The 25,737-nt window shown below is 40.5% G+C and overlaps 1 protein-coding gene across 3 annotated transcripts in view; it reads left to right on the forward strand.

Moving 5' to 3' along the window:
- The window catches only part of CATIP (ciliogenesis associated TTC17 interacting protein), an 85,852-nt gene that overhangs the window by 45,092 nt on the left and 15,023 nt on the right, over positions 1 to 25,737 (forward strand). For all 3 annotated transcript variants that reach the window (XM_033946641.1, XM_033946642.1, XM_033946640.1), the window contains exons 7-8: positions 11,541 to 11,627; positions 14,322 to 14,504. In XM_033946641.1, the coding sequence (XP_033802532.1) occupies positions 11,541 to 11,627; positions 14,322 to 14,504 (270 nt within the window). The remainder of the gene's footprint in view (positions 1 to 11,540; positions 11,628 to 14,321; positions 14,505 to 25,737) is intronic.

The following is a 25,737-nucleotide window of genomic DNA, read 5'->3' on the forward strand; positions in this document are numbered from 1 at the left end:
CCTCGCACGTCTTCACCTGCGCACTCCTCAATGGACCCTAGCTACCCAATGGTCCCAAGCGATGGATCCTTGCTCACGACACATATCTGTGACATCATCTCTTCGTCAGTCTCTACAATGGTGGTTGATATCCTCAAATCTCTCCAGAGGCCTTCTGTTCCATCTACCTCCTCATCAACTTGTCATCACCACCGACGCCTCCCCTTATGCCTGGGGAGCTCATTTGAACGAGTTCCAAACTCAAGGACTTTGGACAGCCCAGGAAATGAAGCATCATATCAATTTCCTGGAACTCAGAGCGATGTTTTATGCCCTCAAGGCCTTCCAACATCTTCTCTTTCCTCAGGTCCTCCTGCTGTGCACAGACAATCAAGTTGCGATGTACTACATCAACAAACAGGGTGGGACAGGCTCTCGCCTCTTGTGTCAGGAAGCCCAGAAGATTTGGGCTTGGGCCACAGATCACCAACTATTCCTGAAAGCTGTCTACATTCAGGGAGAACAGAATTCGTTAGCGGACAAGCTCAGCAGAATTCTCCAGCCTTACGAGTGGACACTCGATCCTTTAACTCTACAGTCCATCTTCGCTCAGTGGGGCACTCCTCAGATAGACCTCTTTGCAGCTCCTCACAATCACCAGCTGCCCCTATTCTGCTCCAGACTCTACTCTCCTCACCGTCTGGCAGCAGATGCATTTCTCCTCGATTGGTCCAATCTGTTCCTGTACGCTTTCCCTCCTCTGCCTCTCATGTTAAGAACCTTGTTCAAGCTCAAGAGGGAACGAGCCACCATGATTCTGATTGCTCCATGGTGGCCCAGGCAACATTGGTTCTCCCTTCTACTTCAACTCAGTGCCAGGGAGCCTTTTCTTCCGCTGTTTCCTTCTCTGCTTACGCAACATCAGGAGACCCTTCTACATCCCAACCTCCAGTCTCTGCACCTGACAGCTTGGTTTCTCTCGGGCTGACTTCTCATGATACTTCTTTGTCTCAGCCCGTTCGTTCCATTCTGGATGCCTCCAGGAAACTGGCCACTCTGCAATGTTACCATCAGAAGTGGACACGGTTTTCTTCCTGGTGTCTTCTTCATCACCATGATCCCACTTCCCTTGCAGTGGAGACTTTGTTGGATTATCTACTTTCTTTGTCTGACTCTGGCCTCAAGTCTACTTCCATCAGAGTCCACCTCAGTGCTATTGCTGCTTTTCATGAGCCAGTTCATGGAAAACTTCTCTCGGCTCATCCCTTGGTGTCCAGATTCATGCGGGGTCTTTTCAATGTGAAACCACCTCTCAGAGCCCCTCCTGTAATCTGGGATCTCAATGTGGTTCTTTCCGCCTTAATGAAGCCTCCATTTGAACCTTTGGCTACCGCTTCTTTCAAGTTTCTCACTTGGAAGGTACTTTTCCTTATTGCTCTTACCTCTGCCAGGAGGGTCAGTGAGCTCCATGCACTAGTTGCTGATCCACCTTTTACAGTCTTTCATCATGACAAGGTGGTTCTGCGTACACATCCAAAGTTTCTCCCTAAGGTTGTCTCTGAATTCCATCTCAACCAATCCATTGTTCTGCCTGTCTTCTTTCCGAAACCTCACTCTCATTCTGGAGAACAGGCTCTCCACACTTTGGACTGTAAGCGGGCTCTAGCTTACTATTTAGAGCGTACTAAGCCCCACAGATCATCTCCCCAACTCTTTCTGTCCTTTGATCCGAATAAATTGGGACGTCCTGTTTCTAAACGTACGTTGTCAAATTGGCTTGCAGCGTGCATTTCATTCTGTTATGCTCAGACCGGACTAACACTGGAAGGTTCTGTCACGGCCCATAGAGTTCGAGCTATGGCAGCATCTGTAGCTTTCCTCCGTTCCACTCCTATTGAGGAAATCTGCAAGGCTGCTACTTGGTCCTCAGTTCATACTTTTACATCTCACTATTGTCTGGATGCATTCTCCAGACGGGATGGACACTTCGGCCAATCTGTTTTGCAAAATTTGTTTTCCTAATGGCCAACCTTCCCTCCATCCCTCTTTTTGTTAGCTTGGAGGTCACCCATCAGTCAAGAATATGCTGCCTGCTTGTCCTGGGATAAAAGCACAGTTACTTACCATAACAGGTGTTATCCAGGGACAGCAGGCAGATATTCTTGCGTCCCACCCACCTCCCCGGGTTGGCTTCTTAGCTGGCTTATCCTAACTGGGGACCGCGCGCCTCTGTCGGGCGGGAAGGCACTCGCGCGTGCACGGTGCGGCCTACTAGAACTTTCCAAGTTCTTAGAGTGCAATCACTCTAAAATTGTCTGTACCGGGGCTCCGTCGGTGCCGTCACCCATCAGTCAAGAATATCTGCCTGCTGTCCCTGGATAACACCTGTTACGGTAAGTAACTGTGCTATATAGCTTGCAGGTTCTCTGTTTCCAGGCGTTTCCAGGTGTTTCCAAGCCGCAAAATGGTATAAATTGTTAAATGGATTTCTAAATAAAAAAAAGAAAACTTGACTTAGGGATATTTGGAGTATTGAGATTGGACAGACAATTTCTGCGTCTCAATGGCCACGATTTTGGTCCTGGAGATTAAGGTCTACAAGGTCAGCATCTATGAGTCAAACGTGGATGTTTTTGTTCCATCGAGTTTTATGGACCCCTACGCGTTTACAAAAGATAGATAGCACTAGATCCAATAGATGCTGGCATTGTAGAATAGAAGTTGGGACGTTAGATCATTTAATTTTTTTTTGTCCCTGTGTAAATGCTTTTTGGAAATGAATTTGGCCCCAAATTAATAAATTATTAGAAAACCATGTAGGACTCTCATATGACACTATATTATTTGGTACAGCAATGAGAACTCAGAGTCCGATTTCTGCAAATAATAACAAGTTATTATTAATATTGACAGGGGTCGCCATGCAACAAATTACTCATAATTGGAAGGATTATACTAAATTAAATTATACATTTTGGTGGAACTCAGTTTGTCATATATATAAAATGGAAAAGGTGTTAGCGTTACAACAAGGGAATCTTCATAATTTAAAAAAAATTTGGGAACCATTGACTAATTATTCTAATGATCAGATATCTTAGCACATGGGTAGTAGATATTGTCACAAGCCCGAGTCCAATGCCGGCCTTGTGCCAGGGAAGAGTCACAAAAATCACTCCCTGAAACTAGTCCGGGCTGACCATGTTATCCCTGATAAACAAGAGCAAGAACAGGAAGCACAGGCTGTGTTTAAACCTGAGGCAGAACACAGCCTGATGAAAACTGGTAAGGGCTCTTTAAATCCTCCATTTTGTGTCAAGCTGGCTAAGCAGGGGAGAAGGAAAACACAGCTGAAGGAAGTTCAGCCCCGGAGTAGGGCTGGGCGTGGTACAGCAGCTTGGCAGCATTTAGAGGGCTGGCTGACCAAGAGGAAGGGAGACAGAGGAGAAGCTCCCATGTGGAAGGAGTCTCCTAGTCCCCCTGAGCCAAGGGACATTGAGATGTTGGACACTGAACTAGAGGATACAAGCTTGGTAAATCCTGAAGGTGAAGCTATGGAGTACAGCACTTTACCTGAGGTGGGAATGGGTGAAGAAATGGAAACTGATTAATTTGAAGTTGTTTTTTTTTTTGTGCTAAGTTTTGTGGAAGGTTTTCATTTCCATTGAACATAAGTATTTTACTGAAGTATGCTAACTAAGGGAATGCATGCTAGCCCAAGGTGTGCTTGTATGAGAAGTTTTATTTCTCTGGCTTACCAAGAGTGCTGCTGTGGAAGGAACTACAGCAGGTTCTTATTCAGAAAGTGTAAATATCCTGTAAGCTTGAGTCAGGATTTACACCGCACCAGTGTGAATAGTTTTCAGAGTTTTCTTTGTTTGAGAGTCAAGGACTGTTAGAGACTCTGCTACACCTGGGGACATTGCTAAAGAACTTTGGAACAGATATCCAGACCAGGCTGGTTACAATGATATTTTGTTTGTGTTATTTTTGCCAAAGAACATTGGAATACATTTTTCTTTTGATGCATTTTACTTTGATTTGTGAATTGAACAATAAATTTAATTTTTGTTATTTCATAACTTACCTGTGTGAGGCCATTCTGATTAAACTCATAGGATAAGTTTTGCACAACAGGGACTTCCTCCATCTTGGGGAAGCACGCTGGGGAGAATATTGTAAGCGTGGTCCGGTTACCGCGAGCCTTGAGGGCCGGCCACGCTACACGTGGTATCAGAGTGGGATACAGCACCCCCTGTTGTTGAAAAATTTTTTTTGGAAAAAAAAAAAAATAATAATTGTTTTTTTTGGACTTACTTTTGGAATTTGGTTGGAGCTGATTATTGAGAAACTGTGGACTTATGCTGGTGGACTAAGGACTTACAGACACCGGAAAACAAGCCACAGGACAACCGGAAATCAGCTGCGCTGGGACCTTGGAAGCCGGTGTTCCAGTTCTTTTGGAGAGCAGTTCCAAGCTCAGAGAGGCTCGGAGTCGGACGCAAGACCCATCCTGGAGGAGCAGTGGTATCCAGACCAGAGTCGGAGTGTTCCCTAGTACCAGAGTGATAAAGTGCGCAGACTCATCAGTACCGCGGGTAAGAGTACCTAATCTAACGGGCTGTTGAGGATAAAAGTATCACTCAGGGAGGCTGGTCGGCTACACTGTGGGAGGAGGGTCAGGCAAAACTTAAAAGGAGCCACACTTGGTTTTGTTTTCTTTTTGGATTCCATTTCAGGTGTTGGAGATGGAGCAGCAGCAGGTTTTGGCCCTGATAGCTGGAGAACGCCAGAAGCAGATCCAAGAGATGCAGGAAGTTTTCCAGACAAGCCAAGACCGCTGGAACCAGGCACAGGACCGTGCAATGACACAGCACCAGGAACTCATGGCTGCAATGGGGGAACAATCAAGACTGTTTGCGCAGTTTCTTCAAGCCCCACAACAACCGATGATGGGTGCACCGCTATTAAATCCAGCACCCCAACAGCTGGTAGGAGCCAATCCTTTGGCTTGGATGCACTTACATAAAATTACACCCACTGATGAACCTGATGACTTTTTATCAGCCTTTGAAAGGACGGCCAATGCCGCTGGTTGGCCGCAGGAACAGTGGGCAGCACGATTGCTACCATGTTTGGCGGGCGAGACTTTGGCTGCCTTCCAAACCTTGAACCCTGATTTAGCCAGCAACTACCAAAATGTTAAAGCACACATTTTAGACTACTTAGGCTACACACATGAACATTATAGGCAGAAATTTAGATCAGCCATAATGGGAGAATATGAAAGACCTAAGGCCCTTGTCCAACGCCTAACTAAAATGGCTGAACGCTGGTTACAACCTTGCCTAGCTGACCCTAGGGCACTCTTTGCTGAAATTATTAAAGAGCAATGCCTAGAATCTATGCCCAAGGAGCTCAGAGGCTGGGTGCAAAAGCAAGGATGTAAGAGCTTGATGCAAGTTTTGGAAGTATCTGAGGCTTATTTGGATGCTAGGGGTTCTGCAGGGGAAGTTAGGGTAGTTCCTTCTTCCCGAGGTGAGGTAGGGAAAGAGTCTATACCTACCAATAGACACACCATTCCCCAAAAGCCATCCTTTAGGGAGATGAAAACTCCTGAGCCCGAGGGTCCCGCACGTAGGGAGGGTCCCAAATGTTTCCGCTGTGGTAAAGTGGGCCATATACAGCAGAACTGCCAGGTTAAAAAGGACCTGGTGGCTTTGAGGGGGACGGATATACTGGAGGGGACGGGATCCTACCTTACTCAGGTGTCAGTAGGGGGGCAGCTGTCCGTGGCTCTGGTGGATACTGGCGCTGACCAATCCATGGTGGCAACTCGACTCTGGAAGAAAATATTTCCTGATGATCAGAAGGGAGCCGGGTCGATTGCTATCAGATGTATTCATGGAGATAGTGTCCAGTATCCTCTCAAGAGCACCACGATCTTACATAAAGACAGGGTTTATAGATTGAAATTGGCAGTAGTGCCGGAAGCCCCATTTGACCTTATATTAGGCCGGGACTGGGGGGGTTTAGGAGAATACTTAGGGAACAAACAAGGGTGTGTGAACACTCGGTCGCAAAAGCCCTCAACCTCGGCGGAAGGAGAACAATTAGGGGAGGTATTTCCTTTCCAAGAGGGCGTGTTCCATAGATACCCCCAGAGACATGAAGTCCCTAATAAAGTAGGGAAAAAGAAGCAAAAGCACCAGCGAAGGCAGGCTCTGGGTCAGGTATCAGCGAGCCAGGAGATCCCCACCCTTCCTAAGGAAATTATGATGATGTTCCCCACTTTTGCTGCTGAACAGAAAGCAGATCCCTCTCTGGTGGAGGCCTGGCAACAGGTTGCTGAGCCTAGGCAGGGTAGACAGGCCTTTAAGATAAAGGGAGGGCTACTCTACCACCAGGAGGTAGAGGGTATAGGAACCTCGGAAGAACAGTTGGTGGTTCCAAGAGGGTTTAGGAAGGTCATTCTTCACACTGCTCATGACCATCCCTTAGCAGGGCATAAGGGGGCAGAGGCCTCATTGAAACAGGTTAGGCGTAGGTTTTTTTGGCCAGGGGTGCGGCAGGATGTACTGGACTATTGTACAGCTTGCCCTACATGCCAAAAATTGTCCTTAGGGAAACCTCTTCGAGCACCTCTAATTCCTATCCCTAGAGTAGCTGACCCCTGTAGTAGATTGGCTATGGATATCGTGGGACCCTTGGAAAAAACCCCACGGGGATACAGTTTTATTCTAGTGGTGATGGATGTAGCCACTAGATTCCCATGGGCCTTTCCTTTAAGGAAGACGTCATCTGCTGCTATTATGAAGGAACTCACAGGGTTATTCAGTATGATAGGGTTCCCTCGTGAGGTTCTCACAGACCAGGGCAGTAATTTCATGTCCAAGGAAATGCAGGACTATTGGCGAGGGTTTGGAATTAGGCCCATTCGGACGTCAGCATATCACCCTCAGGCTAACGGACTGGTCGAACGCTTCAACCAGACCTTAAAACAAATGTTAAAGAAAGGCTTAGATGGGAACATGAAAGATTGGGATTTATGGGTGCCTTTTGTACTTCTAGCTTGCAGAGAGAAGGTTCAAGACTCACTAGGAGTGAGCCCATTCGAGATGTTATTTGGGAGGAATCCTAGGGGCATTTTGGATGTATTAAAGGAAGGGTGTAGTCCCTCAGAGGATGCCGACACCAACTTAATATCCTACATGACACAATTGAAGCACCGGCTAACGCAGGTGGCGCAAATTGGCAAGAATAATCTAGAATGGAGCCAGAGGAGACAAAAGATTTATTATGATCGGAAGTCCCGGGAGAGACATCTGCAAGTAGGAGATAGGGTGCTAATTTTGGTGCCTACTGACCCACATAAATTCTTAGCACAGTGGAAGGGCCCGGCCACTGTGGTAAAAAGATTGAATGAGGTGGACTATCAGGTTAGAGATGAGAAGGGACGGGAGCAAACTTATCACATCAACCTGCTCAAGCCCTGGAAGGACAGGGAAACTTTAGCACTGATAGCACAACGAATCCAAGAGGAAGATTTTGGGCCCCAGGTGGCAGACCTGGCTCAGGAAGAAGGGGTCAATGTAGGTACAGAACTCTCTGACGCCCAGGTGCAACAGGTAGGGACATTGATTAAGACCTTCGAAGACGTGTTCTCTGCTACCCCTGGGCGCACTGAGGTGGTGGCACATGAGATCATTACTACACCGGGTAAGATAGTGCGGGTCAAACCGTATAGGTTGTCGGAAGAAAAAAAGAAGCTAGTACAAAATCTAGTGGACGAGATGTTAACCTTAGGAGTCATTGAGCCCTCACTTAGCCCATGGTGCAGTCCGATTGTAATTGTACCCAAGGCAGATGGGTCCCCTAGATTTTGTATAGACTTCCGTCAACTTAATGAGGTCTCACAATTCGACGCTTTCCCCATGCCACGGGTGGATGAGTTATTGGACTGCTTGGGACAGGCCCAATACTTATCCACACTTGACTTAACAAAAGGGTACTGGCAGATACCCTTAATGCCAGATGCTAGGCCCAAGACAGCCTTTAGTACTCCTGCTGGCCTATTCCAATTTAGGCGCATGCCTTTTGGACTTCATGGCGCTGCTGCAACTTGTCAAAGGCTAGTCAACGAGGTGCTGCGGGACCACCATCCCTACGCGGAGGCATACCTCGATGATATCGTCATCCACTCGAGTAATTGGACTCAGCACTTGGAACATGTTGCGGCAGTCCTGAGGTCATTAAGAAAGGCTGGCCTAACGGTCAATCCTAAGAAATGTTTTCTGGGACAAAGGGAGGTAAGATACTTGGGCTATGTGGTAGGCCGGGGCCAGGTGAAACCACTAGTGGACAAAGTCCAGTGTATTAAGTCCTACCCCTTACCTGTCACGAAGAAGCAGCTAAGAGGGTTCTTGGGGCTTATAGGCTATTATAGAAGGTTTATTCCCCAGTTTGCTACCAGAGCGGCCCCACTCACGAACATGTTAAAGAAAGATAAATCAGATACCTTATACTGGGAAGTGCTAGGACAGGAGGCCTTGGAAGACCTGAAAGGATGTCTCTGTTCAGAGCCAGTTCTAAGGGCTGTTGATTTCTCTAAACCCATGATCTTACAGACTGACGCTTCCACGAGCGGATTGGGGGCTATTCTCAGCCAGGAGGTGCAGGGAGTAGAACACCCAATCCTATATCTCAGTCGTAAGCTTCATGACAATGAAAGAAAGTACGCCACAGTGGAGCTAGAATGCCTAGCCGCAAAGTGGGCTATGCAGACCCTAGTTCACTACCTAGAGGGCCAGGAATTCACATTGGTGACAGACCATGCAGCTCTCAAGTGGTTAAACACGATGAGAAACAACAATGCTAGGCTGACCCGGTGGTACCTTGCTCTCCAAACATTTAGATTCAATGTAGTACACAGGCCAGGTCATTTAAGCACTAATGTGGATAGGCTTTCCCGTGTGCAGGAAAACCCGGAGGAAGTTAGACCATGCCCGGGTGGTCATGGTTTAAGGGGGAGGGTATGTCACAAGCCCGAGTCCAATGCCGGCCTTGTGCCAGGGAAGAGTCACAAAAATCACTCCCTGAAACTAGTCCGGGCTGACCATGTTATCCCTGATAAACAAGAGCAAGAACAGGAAGCACAGGCTGTGTTTAAACCTGAGGCAGAACACAGCCTGATGAAAACTGGTAAGGGCTCTTTAAATCCTCCATTTTGTGTCAAGCTGGCTAAGCAGGGGAGAAGGAAAACACAGCTGAAGGAAGTTCAGCCCCGGAGTAGGGCTGGGCGTGGTACAGCAGCTTGGCAGCATTTAGAGGGCTGGCTGACCAAGAGGAAGGGAGACAGAGGAGAAGCTCCCATGTGGAAGGAGTCTCCTAGTCCCCCTGAGCCAAGGGACATTGAGATGTTGGACACTGAACTAGAGGATACAAGCTTGGTAAATCCTGAAGGTGAAGCTATGGAGTACAGCACTTTACCTGAGGTGGGAATGGGTGAAGAAATGGAAACTGATTAATTTGAAGTTGTTTTTTTTTTTGTGCTAAGTTTTGTGGAAGGTTTCCATTTCCATTGAACATAAGTATTTTACTGAAGTATGCTAACTAAGGGAATGCATGCTAGCCCAAGGTGTGCTTGTATGAGAAGTTTTATTTCTCTGGCTTACCAAGAGTGCTGCTGTGGAAGGAACTACAGCAGGTTCTTATTCAGAAAGTGTAAATATCCTGTAAGCTTGAGTCAGGATTTACACCGCACCAGTGTGAATAGTTTTCAGAGTTTTCTTTGTTTGAGAGTCAAGGACTGTTAGAGACTCTGCTACACCTGGGGACATTGCTAAAGAACTTTGGAACAGATATCCAGACCAGGCTGGTTACAATGATATTTTGTTTGTGTTATTTTTGCCAAAGAACATTGGAATACATTTTTCTTTTGATGCATTTTACTTTGATTTGTGAATTGAACAATAAATTTAATTTTTGTTATTTCATAACTTACCTGTGTGAGGCCATTCTGATTAAACTCATAGGATAAGTTTTGCACAACAGGGACTTCCTCCATCTTGGGGAAGCACGCTGGGGAGAATATTGTAAGCGTGGTCCGGTTACCGCGAGCCTTGAGGGCCGGCCACGCTACAATATGTAGGGGTGGGATGGGGAATGTATATCATATGGAAATAGGAATATTGACAAAAGGGGGGATTTATTCTATATTATAAGAGGATTTGTTTGTAAATACAAGTGTCATATGATTATAATATGTTTAATTCACTTGTTGTAAGAATTCAAAAATGAATAAATAAAATTTTTTAAAAAAAAAAAAGAAAATTTGTATGCTGAACATGTTAGCGTTCAGTGTGTTGGTGTTACTGGACTGCATTGGAGAAAATCAAATCTTATGGAAACACTGGATTATAGCAGGCTTAAGAACTTTAAATGATGTTATTTTAAATGGTAAACTGCTTGACTTTTCACAGTTGCAAATTAGATTTGATCTTGATAAATCACAAAGTTTTAAATGGTTGCAGCTGAAGCAGGCTCTTAATACTCAATATAGTTTGGAGTTCCTATGTTTCCAGGCTGATTTCATGGGACACCTAGCCAAAAACTGGTCTGAGAGACATTTGGAGCATTGAGATTAAGCAACAAATTTCTGCTTCTCAATGGCCACGAATTTGGTCTTGGAGAATGAGATGTACAGTGTCAGCATCTATGAGACAAACTTGGTTCTTTTTATTACATCGAGCTTTTTGGACCCCAGTTCGTTTACAAAAGTTGGATAGCTCTAAATCTAATAGATGTTGGCACTGTAATCTAGAAGTGGGGACATTGGATCATCTAATTTTTTATTGCCCCTGCATTAGGAATTTTTGGAATTCAATTTGGTCTCAAATGAATTGCTTATTGGAAAATCATGTGGAAATATCATATGATACTGTTCTGTTCGGTATGTCTATGAGGAAAAAAAGTCAATTATCAGCACATAACAATAAGCTTTTGATGATAATGACGGGTGTTGCTATGCAACATATTACTAACAACTGGAAAAATTATAGTAATCTCAATTATACGTTTTGGTGGAATTCCCTGTGTCATATTTACAAGATGGAAAGAGCAATTGCAATACAGAAAGGAAGTTATAAAAATTTTTTAAAGATATGGAGACCAATGGTTGATTTTTGTAGTGAATAGGCATCATTTTTCTTTGATAATATACATAGGGGGGGGATTGGAAGATAACATGTAGCGAAATTGAAATTTTGAAGGAATATGATAGTTTTAATGATTGTATAGAAAGATGGGAGGGGGGAGGGTTTTTAATTAATTTACATATTAAGAATATAATGTATGATGTTCAAGTGTTGTACGATAGTATTTCATGTTGTTCTTTTTGTGCACTTGATGTAAGTTTGAAAAAGAATAAAGAAATTTAAAAAAAAAAAAAAAAAGTCACTTATTACATCGCCCCCTGTGTGGAGGACACTTGGACCTTCAGGTTATGCCCACTATGACCTAGCTGAGAGAGTCTGCCTCATGCTCTGTCTTCTCCTTTGCAGATGAAAGAGCAGTTCTTAGAAAAGAAGACACACATGGTGAAGCAAGGAGACAAACTCGTCGTGGAGAGCTTCATCACAGAAGGGAAGGTACGGCCTCCCAGATCCCAGAACTCTATTTTGCAGGGTAGTGATCGAGCAGGCCCGGAACCTCTGTTTGGTAAATGGTCTTAGAACTTATTTGTCAGCCCATCGTTCTTTCGGTTCTTGATTATGGTAGTTTGGTACACCTGGGTGTGCCAGGGTCGGCGTTGTGTGCACTCCAGGTAGCCCAAAATTCAGTGGTCAGAACTTTGTTCAGGTTGGGAAGACGAGAACACGTGACAGAATATTATATGTCTGTATTGGTTGAAGTTTCAAGTTTCTTTATTTTTGATACACCATCTATCAAAATAAGTGTCTAAACGGTGTACAATATAGAAAATTGCAAAACATAATTAAAATACATAGATAAAAGCAATATTTTGAATTTAGGTTAACGTACATGAAACAGAAGGAAAGTAGGGGAGGGAAAGATTGTTTAAAATACATCGAAGTAAAATGAATTAAAAAAAAAAAAAAAAAAGGACGGTAAATGGGAATGGTAAAAACATTAGGATGGGAATCAATTCAGAGGAAGCATTAGATGTTTCAAAGCTTCACTAAAATCGAGGGATAGGATTTGTTTTAAGTTATTGGTTACTGTCTACATGGGCCTGCATGGTTTGACTCCAAGACTTCTTGTTGAGAGTATTCTGCCACATGCTCCGTCTCGTCCACTTCGTTCTGCAAAACAATTAGAATTCCATCTGTAAAGGAACTGAGGCCAACAAAGAAAAAGAGGATCAACCCAACAATTACTTTATTAGTGCAAATAATAAAAAGACAAAAAAGTGGAAGACACCATCCCATACCGGCTGAGCCGTTGTTATTTTCAAGATTGTTCATTTCAGGTTTCGCTAACAGTCTCCCCTGAAGAAGGCGTTCCCCAATGCTGAAACTGGGATCCTAGTCGGGACATTTTAGAAGACATTATTAAGACTAGTGACTTTCACAGAAAGACTGGTCAACCGTAGACTTTTATGTCTTTTTATGAGTTGCACTAATCAAGTAACTGTTCGGTTGATCCACGACATCTCATTTGCCTCTTTTTCTTGTATTTTGAGGCAAATTTCTTCCTTCGTCTTCTGTTTTAAAGAACTGAGGCTAACATTATCCAGGGATAGCGTATTTCGTTGCATTGGGCCTAGGGAATGGAATAATCTCCCTGAGTATATTCGTCGGCAACAGAATCTACAGAATTTTAAGAGATTGCTCAAACGGCATCTTTTTTGCCAGATGAAATACAGGGTATGAGACTGTCTCTTTAATGAAGTAAAGATGATGACAGTCGCCTATGCATTTTATTCTATACATTTCTGTTTTGTTTGGTAGGTGTGTTTGATTTTGATCTGGGTTTGTATTTTGTTTGTAGTTTGTAACCCGCCCTGGATAAGGGCGGGATATAAATAAATAAACCAAACAAACTACCAATAGGATGAAAGACTTTTGATATCTTCACTGATGGTGAGTACCCAAGGCGCTTCCTCCTTGCTCCCTTTCTTCCACCCCCCTCCACGAACTGCAGAGTGGTTAACATTCAAAGGGATTTAACTGGACAGGAAAAGCTTCTGCCTGGTTAAATTGAGCTCTTTGGACTGGCTAGAGATAGGTAGGGACACTAAATCTTGACTAAGACCACACAAAGTAAACCCGGGCAGGAGCATCTCGAGCTGGAATCGCACCCTGTGCAACTCCCAGCACACATACACTTCACCCATTGTACCACAGCTACTGCAGGGGAGACAACGGACAGGGAGTGATTTTTGCACCCCCATCTCCCTTGTGCTTCATGCAGCTGCATTGCTCACACAGCCACCAGCGATATTCAGTGCCCAGGCAGCTAACCAGGCAGATAGGACCTTGTAAAAACCAGTCTTTTGTTAGCTATTCAGGTTCCAGCATTTAATATAACTTCTGGGTAGTGGCAAATGTATCTATCGCCACTCCTTCCCCCCCCCCCCCCACCTCTTAAACACATGCTTAGTACCCTCTTGACCCCCTTCCAAGCACAGCGGACCCTTCCTGTTCCTTCCCTCACATTAGACAAACCCCTTCCTACCCATCAAAAGGAACTCCCCCCCCACAGCATCACTTTTGAAGGCCTCCCCATTCCCTATAGGTTCACCCACTCCCTCCTTGGCCTATCTCTACTGTCGCAAGTGGTCCAGTATAGAAGGAGCAGGAGCAATCCCCTCTCTCTCCTGTCCCTTGCAACTCTGGATTCAAAATGGCTGCCATGATACTACTGCTAGAGGTTATTGCAGCCATTTTGAACCAGGATTTATCATCACTATTCTGTCCCTAACCCCTCCCCCTGTGTCCTGATTGGCTGGCAAAGAACTTCCTCTCCGACATCAGAATTGACATCGGGAAGAAGAGAAGAAGCAGCGGCGGTGGACCGGGGTTTGCATCGGCGCAGCAGGTAGGGAAAGCGATCACCCGTCCCAGTGTCCCTGCACACAGCTTCAGGACGCTGTCCCTGAAAACGGGACATTTCGGTGTCCCGAAGCGGTGGGTTGGGATAACGGGACGGTTGGTCCGAAAATGGGACGTATGGTCACCTTATTCATAACACAACAGAATTTGATATGTAAAGACAGTTGATGAACAACTTTGCCAGTTAATATGCCATTGTTTTTTAAGCAGTGAAATGATTTCTGTAGTCAAAAGAGAAAACTTTTAAACTGTTGGATTGTTTTTTAGCATTTTGCTCCCCAACTTGTAAAACATCATACCACCTCATATCCCTGGAACACCTTGGAAGGATTTGTATCACAAGCTTCAAATTTCCTGATTCTTCGGATCCTGGCCAGACGAAGGGCAGTCCCAGAAAATATGATCTTCTTAGTATTTGATGGCGAAAAAAATCTTTGTCAATCTACCTATGTGAGTATCTAGGCTGGTGCCAGGGTATTAAGCTCATTAGGCGAACCTTTGACCTTGTGTCCACCTCCCCAGCGCCCCCTCTCTGAGAATTTCATAATTACACAAACAGTCATAATTATTGCAACATCACTCCTCACAGAACAGTCTGGCAAAGGTGATCAGGGTGAAGCTACACCTCGGTGCAACCTACTACCCTCTTCATCCTCTCTTTTTCCTTTGTGTATGTGAACGGAAATCTATGTACTTTTATTCCTTCCTCTTCCCAACAGCATAGCGAGGATCGGAGACACCCTCCTCCACCGCAACACACACCGTCCCTTCCCCCTGCACCTCTAAAACTCTTCACCTGTGCGAGCAGCATCTCCAACCTTCTGCCCATACCAGCCTTGAATCTCCCTCTGATGTCACTTAGAGGAAGGGCTGTGGGAGGCCAGAGAGTTTCTTGTAATATGGGGTAGAACCAGTTCAAGGACATCACCACCAAGACAGTACCTGGGGGTGATCTGCCCTCCCCCCCTCCCCCCCTTACAGCACTACTGCCTCTTCCCATATAGGGATCCTCTATTTCATCACCATTTTCATCCACACCACCTCCCATAGGAGAGCATTGTAGACATCCATCACCCTCTCCATGAAAAAGTAGTTCCTGAAGTTTCTTTCAAGTCCCACCCCCCTTGCAGCTTCATTTCACATTCTTTTGTTCTATGGTCTCTCCTGTTTGAAAAAGGTTTGCTTGGTCGTTTATAGTTGCCAAATATTTAAATGTCTGCATGATATTTGGTTATCAACCACTAAGATCATTGCGTTCCGAAAGTTCCACATTGCTGAAAACAAAGGCTAATCCTATGGAACCAACTACCCACACAGATCAGATCGCTAGACTCACTAATGACCTTCCTCTTCCACCAATCGTGCCATGAAAAACTGCCTCCTCAATAGACTTCTCCTAGTACTCTTCGCTATGACCAGTCTGATCTCTAGAATAAGCTCCGTTATTGTCTACTGTAACCTATTTGTTGTCACGACTAGTCTGTTTTCAAACGATTGTGAATGTCTTCTTGTAACCCGTTCTGAGCTTCTGGGAGAACGGGATAGAAATCTAAATAAATAAATAAATATGTGGAAACGAATGCCAGGAGTTTTACGTGTGCAGGAGTCAAGTTGTGGAATGGCCTTGTTGGCCAGATTCGAAAATGTAGAGAGAGGAACTCATTTGGGAAAATGTTAAAGACTCAGCTCTTTGTAGATGCATTTCTTTGAGCAATTGACTTTATGTAAAGATTGAATCTGCTTGTTTTCATTCTTATTTTCTATTGACTTTTTAATATTTTATGTAAGTACCGTATTTTCACGCATATAACGCGCGCGTTATACACAAATTTTACAAACCGTGCATAACCTTGTGCGTTATACGCGTGAGCGCGTTTTACAACTTTTTTTTTACATAGTTCCCCCCCCGACGTCCGATTCACCCCCCCGCAGGACCGCTCGCACCCCCACCCCGAAGGACCGCTCGCACACACACGCACTCGCACTCTGATGTCAGAGAAAGGGCCGGACCGCCGGAAGAGGAAGCAGCGCAGATGCAGGGCTCACAGAAGGGCCGGGACCGCCAAGAGGAAGCAGCAGGACAACGGTAGGAGCTTCTACATCGGTGGGGGTCGGGAGGCTGTGGGGGTGCGGGTGCGAGTGCGTGCGAGCGGTCCTTCGGGGTGAGGGTGCGGGTGGGAGTGCGTGCGAGCGGTCCTTCGGGGTGGGGGTGCGGGTGGGAGTGCGTGCGAGCGTTCCTTCGGGGTGGGGTGCGGGTGCGAGTGCGTGTGAGCGGTCCTTCGGGGTGGGGGTGCGAGCGGTCCTGCGGGGGGATGAATCGGATGTCGGGGGGGGGGCATCAGGCTTTCAGGGTGGGGACAGGACTTCAAGGGGGAGAGGAGAGTCGGGGCGGGCGAAAGGAGAGTCGGGTTGGCCAGAGGAGAGTCGGGGCGGGTGAAAGGAGAGTCGGGCGGCGACGGGAGAGTTGGGGCGGCATGCGCGGTATATGGGTGTGCGTAGTATATAAAAATTTATTTACATAAATTACAGTTTCCCGCGTGCTATACCCGTGTGCGCGTTTTACACGGGTGCACGGTATATGAGTGAAAATACGGTAACTCTCTGTAACCGTTTTGGAAAAAAACGGCATAGAAATTTTATAAATAAATAAAATATCCTTCCTCTCCTCAAAGTTATAGATATTTAAGTCTTTTGGTGTAGACACCCACACCATTTTGGTCACTCTTTAGTAAGATATAACCCAACTGAGCACAATACTCCAAGTGCAGTCTCGCCAACAACTTGTTAAAGACATTATTTTAAGTTGGCTTTCTCTTTATGATTGCTGGACCGGATTTCGGAGTTGTTATCTGCATTACTGTGGCTGTTGTGATCTTTCCTCTTTTGATGGAATTCAGACAGTTTTTGTAAACCGCGTTGATCTTTTTTATAAAGCATTTTCATAAACCTAGTTACCTCCTCCTTTCTGCTGGTTATGACCCAGCATCCTTCTGGCCTTGGCCACCACCTTGTCACATCATTTCACCACTTTGAGATTCTCAGACACTATTACCCTGTCCTGGTTCAGGCACATCATTCTCTCACCTTCTCTTGCACACAGCTCCTTCAGATTTCTGTACCCCAAATGCATCACTTTACATCACATTAAAGCTTCTAGTACAAAAGGCATAGGAGTCTTGAACCAGTGGGTTATTCTCCTTTAATCGCAAGTTGTGTAGAAGGCATCATCTACGTTTTTCATCTCCATCTCCTAATGCATCACCCTACATCACATTAAAGCTTAACTGTCAAACTTTCACCCAAGTTTTTCATTTATGTTGATCACTTCTCAGGGCTCTTATTATAAAACAATAATGGTTTAGTTTGTCACAGATTTTTTTTTTTTTTTAAATTTCTTTACTCATTTTTTCATATTACAACAAGTATATCAGGGGCGTGGCTTGGACGCGAATGCTGACGGTCGGGTGAAGGAGAAGCTCCGTACAAACAAGCTTATTTTACAAAATTTACTACAAAAAAAATGATTTCCCATGATCTTAATGGTGTGATAAATTAAAATCTACCTCCTTAGCTGAGACGGAGAAACGGAGAGACGTTTGAAAGATGAAAAATCAAAAGTAAAAGTGCCGTTTTTTATATCCTGAGAAGAGAGATGTAAAAAAAAACAGGAGACTAACGGAATTTGAAACTGCTGGTGAGCTAATTAAAGACAAAGATAAAATTTCTTCTTTATAAATAATATATGAGGAGGTTGGTGCCTGACACACTATAGAAATAAGCTGTTTTGAAATAGCTCTCCTCTGCCGGTGCTGTAACTTAGCAACGGTTTTTAAACTATTTCCTTGCTGCCAATTTCGCAAAAAGAATGTGAATGACTAATATAAACAAAAAATATAATATATAATATAATATCAATCTCCTCTGCTGTAATTGAAAAGGATTCCGATATAAAAATATGTTGGTTACTTCTTCAACGCTTGGGCTGTGAGAAAGATGACAGAATAAAGGAATAACGGACTTTTTTTTTTTTTTTTACCTGAAAAAAGTAATATCGATGTAATTGAGAAGCGCTGGAAACTGATAAAAACATATACTTCAAGAAAACTAAAAAATACTGGACGGAATACTGCTCTCCTCAGTAAGGGCTGCGATTGGGCTTATAAGAGGAGAGCCAGAAAAAAGGATTACCGATTTTTCAGCGCTGATGCAAAGTGTCAACAATAAAAAGTGACTAACGGATTTAGTAAAATAAATCTGTAAAAAGATTGACCAACAGTATTTTAAAAATCTAAGGAAAAGAAAGGCTGCTAATTTGAGCGTTATTGCCTTCATAGAGGCTGAGATAAGGCTTGAAGGAGGAGAAACAGAGAGAAGGACTACTGACATTTTTTTTTTTTTTTTTTTTTTTTTTTTTTTTCACAGCAATAGAACTTGAGACAAACAACTGACAGTTGCTCTAAGAATACTGAAATAAAAATTTTGAGCCTGTTCTAAATATAAGATTGGGACAGATAATTAAGAAAAGAGAAAGGAAGAAAAAAGGAAAAAAGGCTGAAAAAAAAAAAAAAATTTTTTCTATTTAAAAGATAGAAACAAATCCTGAAAGAAAATTACTCATCAATTTTTATAAATTGAAATAGTAAAATAGTAAAAACATAAATTGAAGATTCAAAAGAAAAGAGACAAGCGACAAAATATTGAAACTGATACCAAGAGACAGTGAAGAAAATCTGAGATAAAGAGAAGAGAAGAATAACAGAAGATGACATCTAAAAAACAAAACAAATGTGATTCAGAAGCAAGTGGTTCCGGTATTGGTAGCAGCAATAAAAGATCAAAACCAGAGCCAAATAACACACCCTCAAAAGTTCCGTTGCCATCGGATGAAAGCCCCGACGTCATGGAAGAGCTGAGACAAATTAAAGAAATAGTATTAGACAGCAATAAAAAACTAAAAAAAGCAATTGAAGATGCTGCAATTCTCACCAAAAGAGTGGATATAGTTGAAAATAGAATAAATGACCTAGAAAACAATACAGAACAACTGAATACAGACATGAGAAAATCTAAAATAATATGGAAAGAAGTTGAAGAAATTAAAAGAGACTTGGAAGATAGCCGTAATAGAGAAAGAAGAAATAATTTAAGGATCATCGGGATTCCGGAAGGGGTAGAAAAAAATGACCCTATAACATTCCTGGAACAATTTCTACCTAAAATACTACCTTTAAAATTCAAAACTACATTGGAAATAGAAAGAGCACACAGAATACCAACACAGAATAAAAACCTTCAATCAAGACCAAGAACTTTAATATTTAAACTTTTGAGACACCAACAAGCAGTAGAAATCTGCCAACTCGCAAAAGAAAACAAAAACCTCAAATGTCAGGACGCAAGAATCCACATTGTCCCTGACTTTGCAAAAGAAACTGCATCAAGAAGAAAACAATTCCTAGACATGAGACCCCAACTACGAGCTCTAGGGGCAAGATATGGCCTTCTTTATCCAGCAGTAATGAAAATCACCATAGCCAACAAAACTCAAAACTTTTCAGATCCTACAAAACTTCAGGATTTCCTCGATCAATATGAACAGCCAATGACCTCTTAAACAAGAACTTAATATCGAATACTATATTTGTGTTTATATTAATATTTATATTTAAATTAACAAAACATAAAGATTAAATATGGAATATAAATATAGAGTTCGATACAGAAACAAAACTTTCAACACCAACTGAAAAGAATTGGAAGAACATGGAACTAGGATCTGAAATGCAGGAACATTCTAAACAACGAAACTGGAAAAAAGTTTGTCACATGCTGTCATATGTAATAATCTCCTTAAAGAATAGGGAAAGAATATAATACATACATAATATTTAAAAAAAAAATGAAAACATTTCTTGATACCACTTAGAATTCATTGTTAGTAAACATTTACCTTATTATACAATACAAACCAAAACATAATAATAAACTCAAATAATAATTATACATTGGGAATATATAATAGAATAAAATAAATTAAAACATCTCTAAAGGGAGAAATAAATTTAAAAAGATAAAATAAATAATAATAGTAGTAAATATAGTTATATATTGTAATAGCTTGTAGGAGTTATATACACCTAACCTCAATATGCGTATCCAAGTGGTCATATTAAAATGGGGATGGAAGGGAGGGAAGGGAGGGAAGAAAAGGGGGAAAAATAATGGAGAATGGGGTAAAGAAGAAAAAGGAGATATTCTAAAATATTTTAAATACTGGGAAAAAAAAAAAAAATTTAAGGAAAATAATTCATATAATTTTAAGGAAAATATATCAAAAATACATAAATGGATCTTAAAATAATATCCTTAAACGTTAATGGTCTAAATCATATGATAAAAAAGAAAAAAGCACTATCATTTTTAAAAAGGCAAGATGCGGATTTATGCTTTATACAAGAGACCCACCTCTCAAATATTGAATCTAATAAACTACAAGGAGGATGGGTCAAACATTGTTTTTTCTCACCAGCTACAAAGAAAAAAGCAGGTGTTGCTATTCTGGTAAATAAAAAATGTACTGCTACATTCAAATTAAAGACAGCAGATATTAATGGAAGATGGATAATTGTAGAAATGAATATGGGAAATACTACCATGACGTTGGTTAATATATATGCCCCTAATTCGAACCAAAATGAATTTTTTAAAACTCTTCAACAATTGATTTTACCACTGGCTACTTCAAATCTAATAGTAGCGGGGGATTTCAATGCTGTTATGGATCCTATAATGGATAAAAACCCAAGTAGATATATGAAATCAATGGGCCTAGATAATTTAATACAAACTTGTGATTTAATGGATATTTGGCGTATACTTCATTTTGATGGACGGGAATTTTCATTCTGTTCTCATGTTCACAATTCTTTTTCAAGAATAGATTATATATTTATATCAAAACATCTAGCACATCAAGTAACAAAAGCTGCCATTGATCCAATCATTTTATCTGATCATGGTGGGGTATGGATTGAAATTAAGATCACAGATCAAAAAACAAATAGACCAATATGGAAGTTTGATAATGCAATGCTTGCTGATCCAATATTCTGTGAAAATTTTCAAATAAAAATGAAAGAATTTTTTCAAATAAATGATAAAGATGAAATCTCTAGAGAAATATTATGGGATGCATTTAAAGCATCAATAAGAGGACAAATTATTTCTTATTCGGCATATCTTAATAAACAAAATAAAAAACAATATACTAACTTAGAAAAAGAAATAAAAAATTTAGAATTAAAACTTATAAAAAAATGGGATTATTCTACACAACAAGAACTGTTAAAAATTAAAGGTAAATACAATGAAATATCATCAAAAATGATAAGAAAAGATTTATTTTCTCAGCAGGCACTGTATTATGGAAACTCAAATAAGTCGGGAAGAATACTAGCAAATTACCTAAAAGTGAAAAAAAAGAAAACAAAAATAATTGCTATAAAAGATGAAAAAGGTGATACACTAACAAAAATTGAACCAATCTTAAAACAATTCCTAAAATTTTATAAATCTCTTTATTCTTCCGAGACTTATTTAAACAAAGAAAAAGAAGGTTTAGAATTCTTGAAACTAATAAAGGGTCCAAAAATTCCTGAACATATAAAGCGAAGTTTAGAAGAACAAATATCACTAAAAGAATTAGAAACAGCTTTGAAATCCCTTAGAGTTGGATCCGCTCCAGGTGGTGATGGTTATACAGTGGAATTTTATAAAACATTTCAAAATTTTTTATTACCCTATTTATTAAATCTTTTTCAATATCAACTAAATCAAGGTTGTACTAAAGGCACTATGGCAGAATCTTTAACAATAGTTTTACCAAAGCCAAATAAAGATCCCACTTTGGTATCAAATTACAGACCAATTTCTTTAATAAATGTAGATGGAAAATTATTAGCAAAAATACTTGCGATAAGATTGGCTAAAGCTCTTCCCCATATTATAAGTATGTCTCAAACAGGATTTGTTGCTCAAAGACAATCATCTCATAATACTAGATTAGCTTTCCATATGTTATACTTAACAAAGAAAATGAACGAGCCAACTTTTGCGGTTTCTTTAGACGCAGAAAAGGCTTTTGATAGAATAGAATGGACATTTATGTATCAGACATTGGATTGGTTTGGAATAGGTCCTGGATTCACACAAATGATACAAACATTATATAACTCCCCTTCTGCTAGATTATACATTAATAATACGTTTTCAGAAAAATTTAATCTACAAAGAGGAGTTAGACAAGGATGTCCTTTGTCTCCTTTATTGTTTGATATTGTTTTAGAACCCTTAATATTAGCAATCCAACAAGTAAAGGAGATACAAGGTATACCTCATTCAGATAAAGAATATAAAATATCAGCTTATGCTGATGATTTATTATTATATTTGAGGAACCCAAAATCTACCATTCCACATTTACTTGAACTGATTGAAAAATTTGGAAAATTTTCAGGATATAAGATTAACTGGAACAAATCAGAAGTACTCCCATTAAATATACATTGTACAAAAGGTTTATTCAAATCATTCTCTTTTGTTTGGAAAGAGGATGCAATTAAATATCTTGGAATTTGGATTACAAAAAATTTAGATGACACAATGAAAATTAATGAAAAAAATTTATTACAAAAAGTAACAGAGATGTGTGAGCAATGGAACCCTTTACACTTATCTTGGTGGGGAAGAATACAAACTGTTAAAATGATGATATTACCTGTAGTTTGTTACCAAATGGGAATGATACCAGTTTTCTTTCAAAATTCTTTTTATAAAAAATTAAATAAAATATTGACAAAGTTTATTTGGCTTGGGAAAAATCCCAGAATTGCTTTAGTGTCATTACAAAGATCAATTGCGGAGGGAGGGGTAAATTTTCCCAACTTTTATAGGTATCATCAAGCCTATATCTTACGTCATGGTATGTATTGGATCCTCCCAGAGCCCACTATAAATATTCCAGATTGGTTTTGGCTAGAATGGAGACTTATGTTTCCATTACGTCTTAGTCATGTAGTTAGTATCACGATGCCAAGGCTATACAAAGAACATAAAATATTCATGGATACATGGAAAACTTTAAGATACATAAGTAATCTAACTCCTATTCCAATTAATAAATCAACAACTCAAACAATTTGGTTAAACCCCAAGATCAAAATAGGCGGTTTCAAAATAATCTGGAAAAACTGGATGACAGCAGGTATTCGTATTTTAGACGATATAATAAAAAATGGTAAAATGCTGGAATTTTCACAATTGCAACATAAATTTGATCTTAATAAAACACAATATTTTAGATGGTTGCAATTGAAGCAATCCATTCAGGTAGGGTTCCCTGAATGGAAAAATCTTACTAATTATCACAGCTTGGAATTCTTGTGTTTCCAGATAAACTCAATAGGACATGAAGCTGCACAGTGGTATAAATTAATATCCGGATATATAAATAAAAAACCAAAAAATGGTCTTAGAGACATTTGGAGCATTGAGATAAAACACCAAATTAGTGCATCTCAATGGCCACGACTTTGGTCTTGGAGGTTAAAATGTACGGTATCAGCATCTATGAGACAAACTTGGTTTTTTCTTTTACATAGAGCTTTATGGACCCCTACACGTTTACATAGAATTGATAGCTCTAGGTCTAATAGATGCTGGCACTGTCATGTTGAAATTGGGACATTAGACCATCTTTTATTCTTCTGTCCATTCATTTTAACATTCTGGAAATCAATTTGGCCTCAAATTAATAGGATGTTAGAAAACCCAGTAGCCTTGACATATGATACTATATTATTTGGAACAACAATGAGAACAAAAAGTCAAATATCATCAAGTAATAACAAACTTTTATTCATTTTAACTGGAATAGCAATACAACAAATCACATTTAATTGGAAAAGACATGACAGGTTAAATTACACTTTCTGGTGGAATTCTGTTTGTCACATATATAAAATGGAGCTTACCATAGCAACACAAAAAGGATATATTAATAAATTTCAAAAGATATGGAGACCATTAACAGATTTTTGTAATGAATGATTTACTTTTCCCAAGATAAAAATTTAATTAGAGGGGAATGGGGTGGGATTTTATTTTCGGTTTATACACACTATATCAATATTGAATGAATTTACAATAAAGTTGTTTTTAAATATTATTGATTGAATGGGAGGGAGGGAGGGGGGATTAACACATTCAAAAGAAATTATATAAATTTAGATCTACTGCATAATATTATAAATTTTGTATAAAATTAATTTTCAAAAAAAAAATGTTAAACTTGATAATAATATGTGTGTTTATCAAGTGTATATGTTTAAGTTTCTAAAAAGTATATTTGAAACACTTGTTGTAACAAAAGAAAATGAATAAAGATTATAAAACAACAAGTATATCAGAAAAATACATATAATCTTTTTTTTTTTTATAAATCTTTATTCATTTTCTTATGTTACAACAAGTGTTTCAAATAAATTCATTATAAACTTGAATAATCACACTTGATTAACTTACAGATTAATATAAAATTTAAAATTTCTTTAGAAAATCAATATTTTATAAAGTTATAATATTATGTAAGAAATCTAAATTAATATAATTATTATTGAATATAATAATCTCCCCTCCATCTCTCCCTCCCTATCAATATTGAATGAGAAATCTTTATTCATTTTCATATGTTACATCAACAATATAAATTCATACTAATATTTCAGAAAACTAAATTTATATAATTCTTAGTTAATACATATAATCTTATAAACACACACTTGATTTTCCTTCATGAATATTTTAAGTACAATATATCATATTTATATTCATATTTTTATAATGTTTTAGATAATATGTAAATCATTTAATATGTATGACAAATATAAATAAAATAAAAATCCCCAAGCCCTCCCTTCCTATTTCAGAAACTCTAACCTAATACTTCAAAATACATTAATTAATTCATACATATTGTAAGGTAAATAAAATAATACCCACCCACATCCCCACTTAACAAATCTCTTATTATGGGAAAATGTTATTAATCATTACAAAAATCTGCTAATGGTCTCCAAATCTTTGAAGATTTGTCACAGATTTTTTTTGTGTGATGTCCTTGATCTGGTTCTACCCCATCGAGGCCAGAATAATCTTCAAATTCAGCTGCCTCTGCTACAAGTCCCTCTTCAGCACCGCTCCCACCTACCTCCTGAAACACTTCATCCTACAGGACAAACTCCACTTTATTTATTCTATTTTCTGTACTGTTCTCCCAGGGTTGCTCAGAACGGTTTACATGCATTTATTCAGGTACTCAAGCAGTTTTTCTCTCTGTCCTGGCGAGCGCACAATCTATCTAACGTACCTGGGGCAATTGAGGGATTAAGTGACTTGCCCAGGGTCCCAAGGAGCAGCATGGGTTTGAACCCACAGCCTCAGGGTGCTGAGGCTGTAGCTTTAACCACTGCGCCACACTCTCCCTTCCCACCCAGAACACTCTTGGTTACATTCCCCTCCCCCAAAGGATGCCGATTCAAAAGATTCCTCAACAGGACTCTCACCTTCCAAGCAGGGATATGGAACAACACCCTAAGTGACCTAATCCTGAATTCACTAACATACC

Source organism: Geotrypetes seraphini, chromosome 5 (assembly GCF_902459505.1).
Source record: "Geotrypetes seraphini chromosome 5, aGeoSer1.1, whole genome shotgun sequence".
NCBI classification, from domain to species: domain Eukaryota; kingdom Metazoa; phylum Chordata; class Amphibia; order Gymnophiona; family Dermophiidae; genus Geotrypetes; species Geotrypetes seraphini.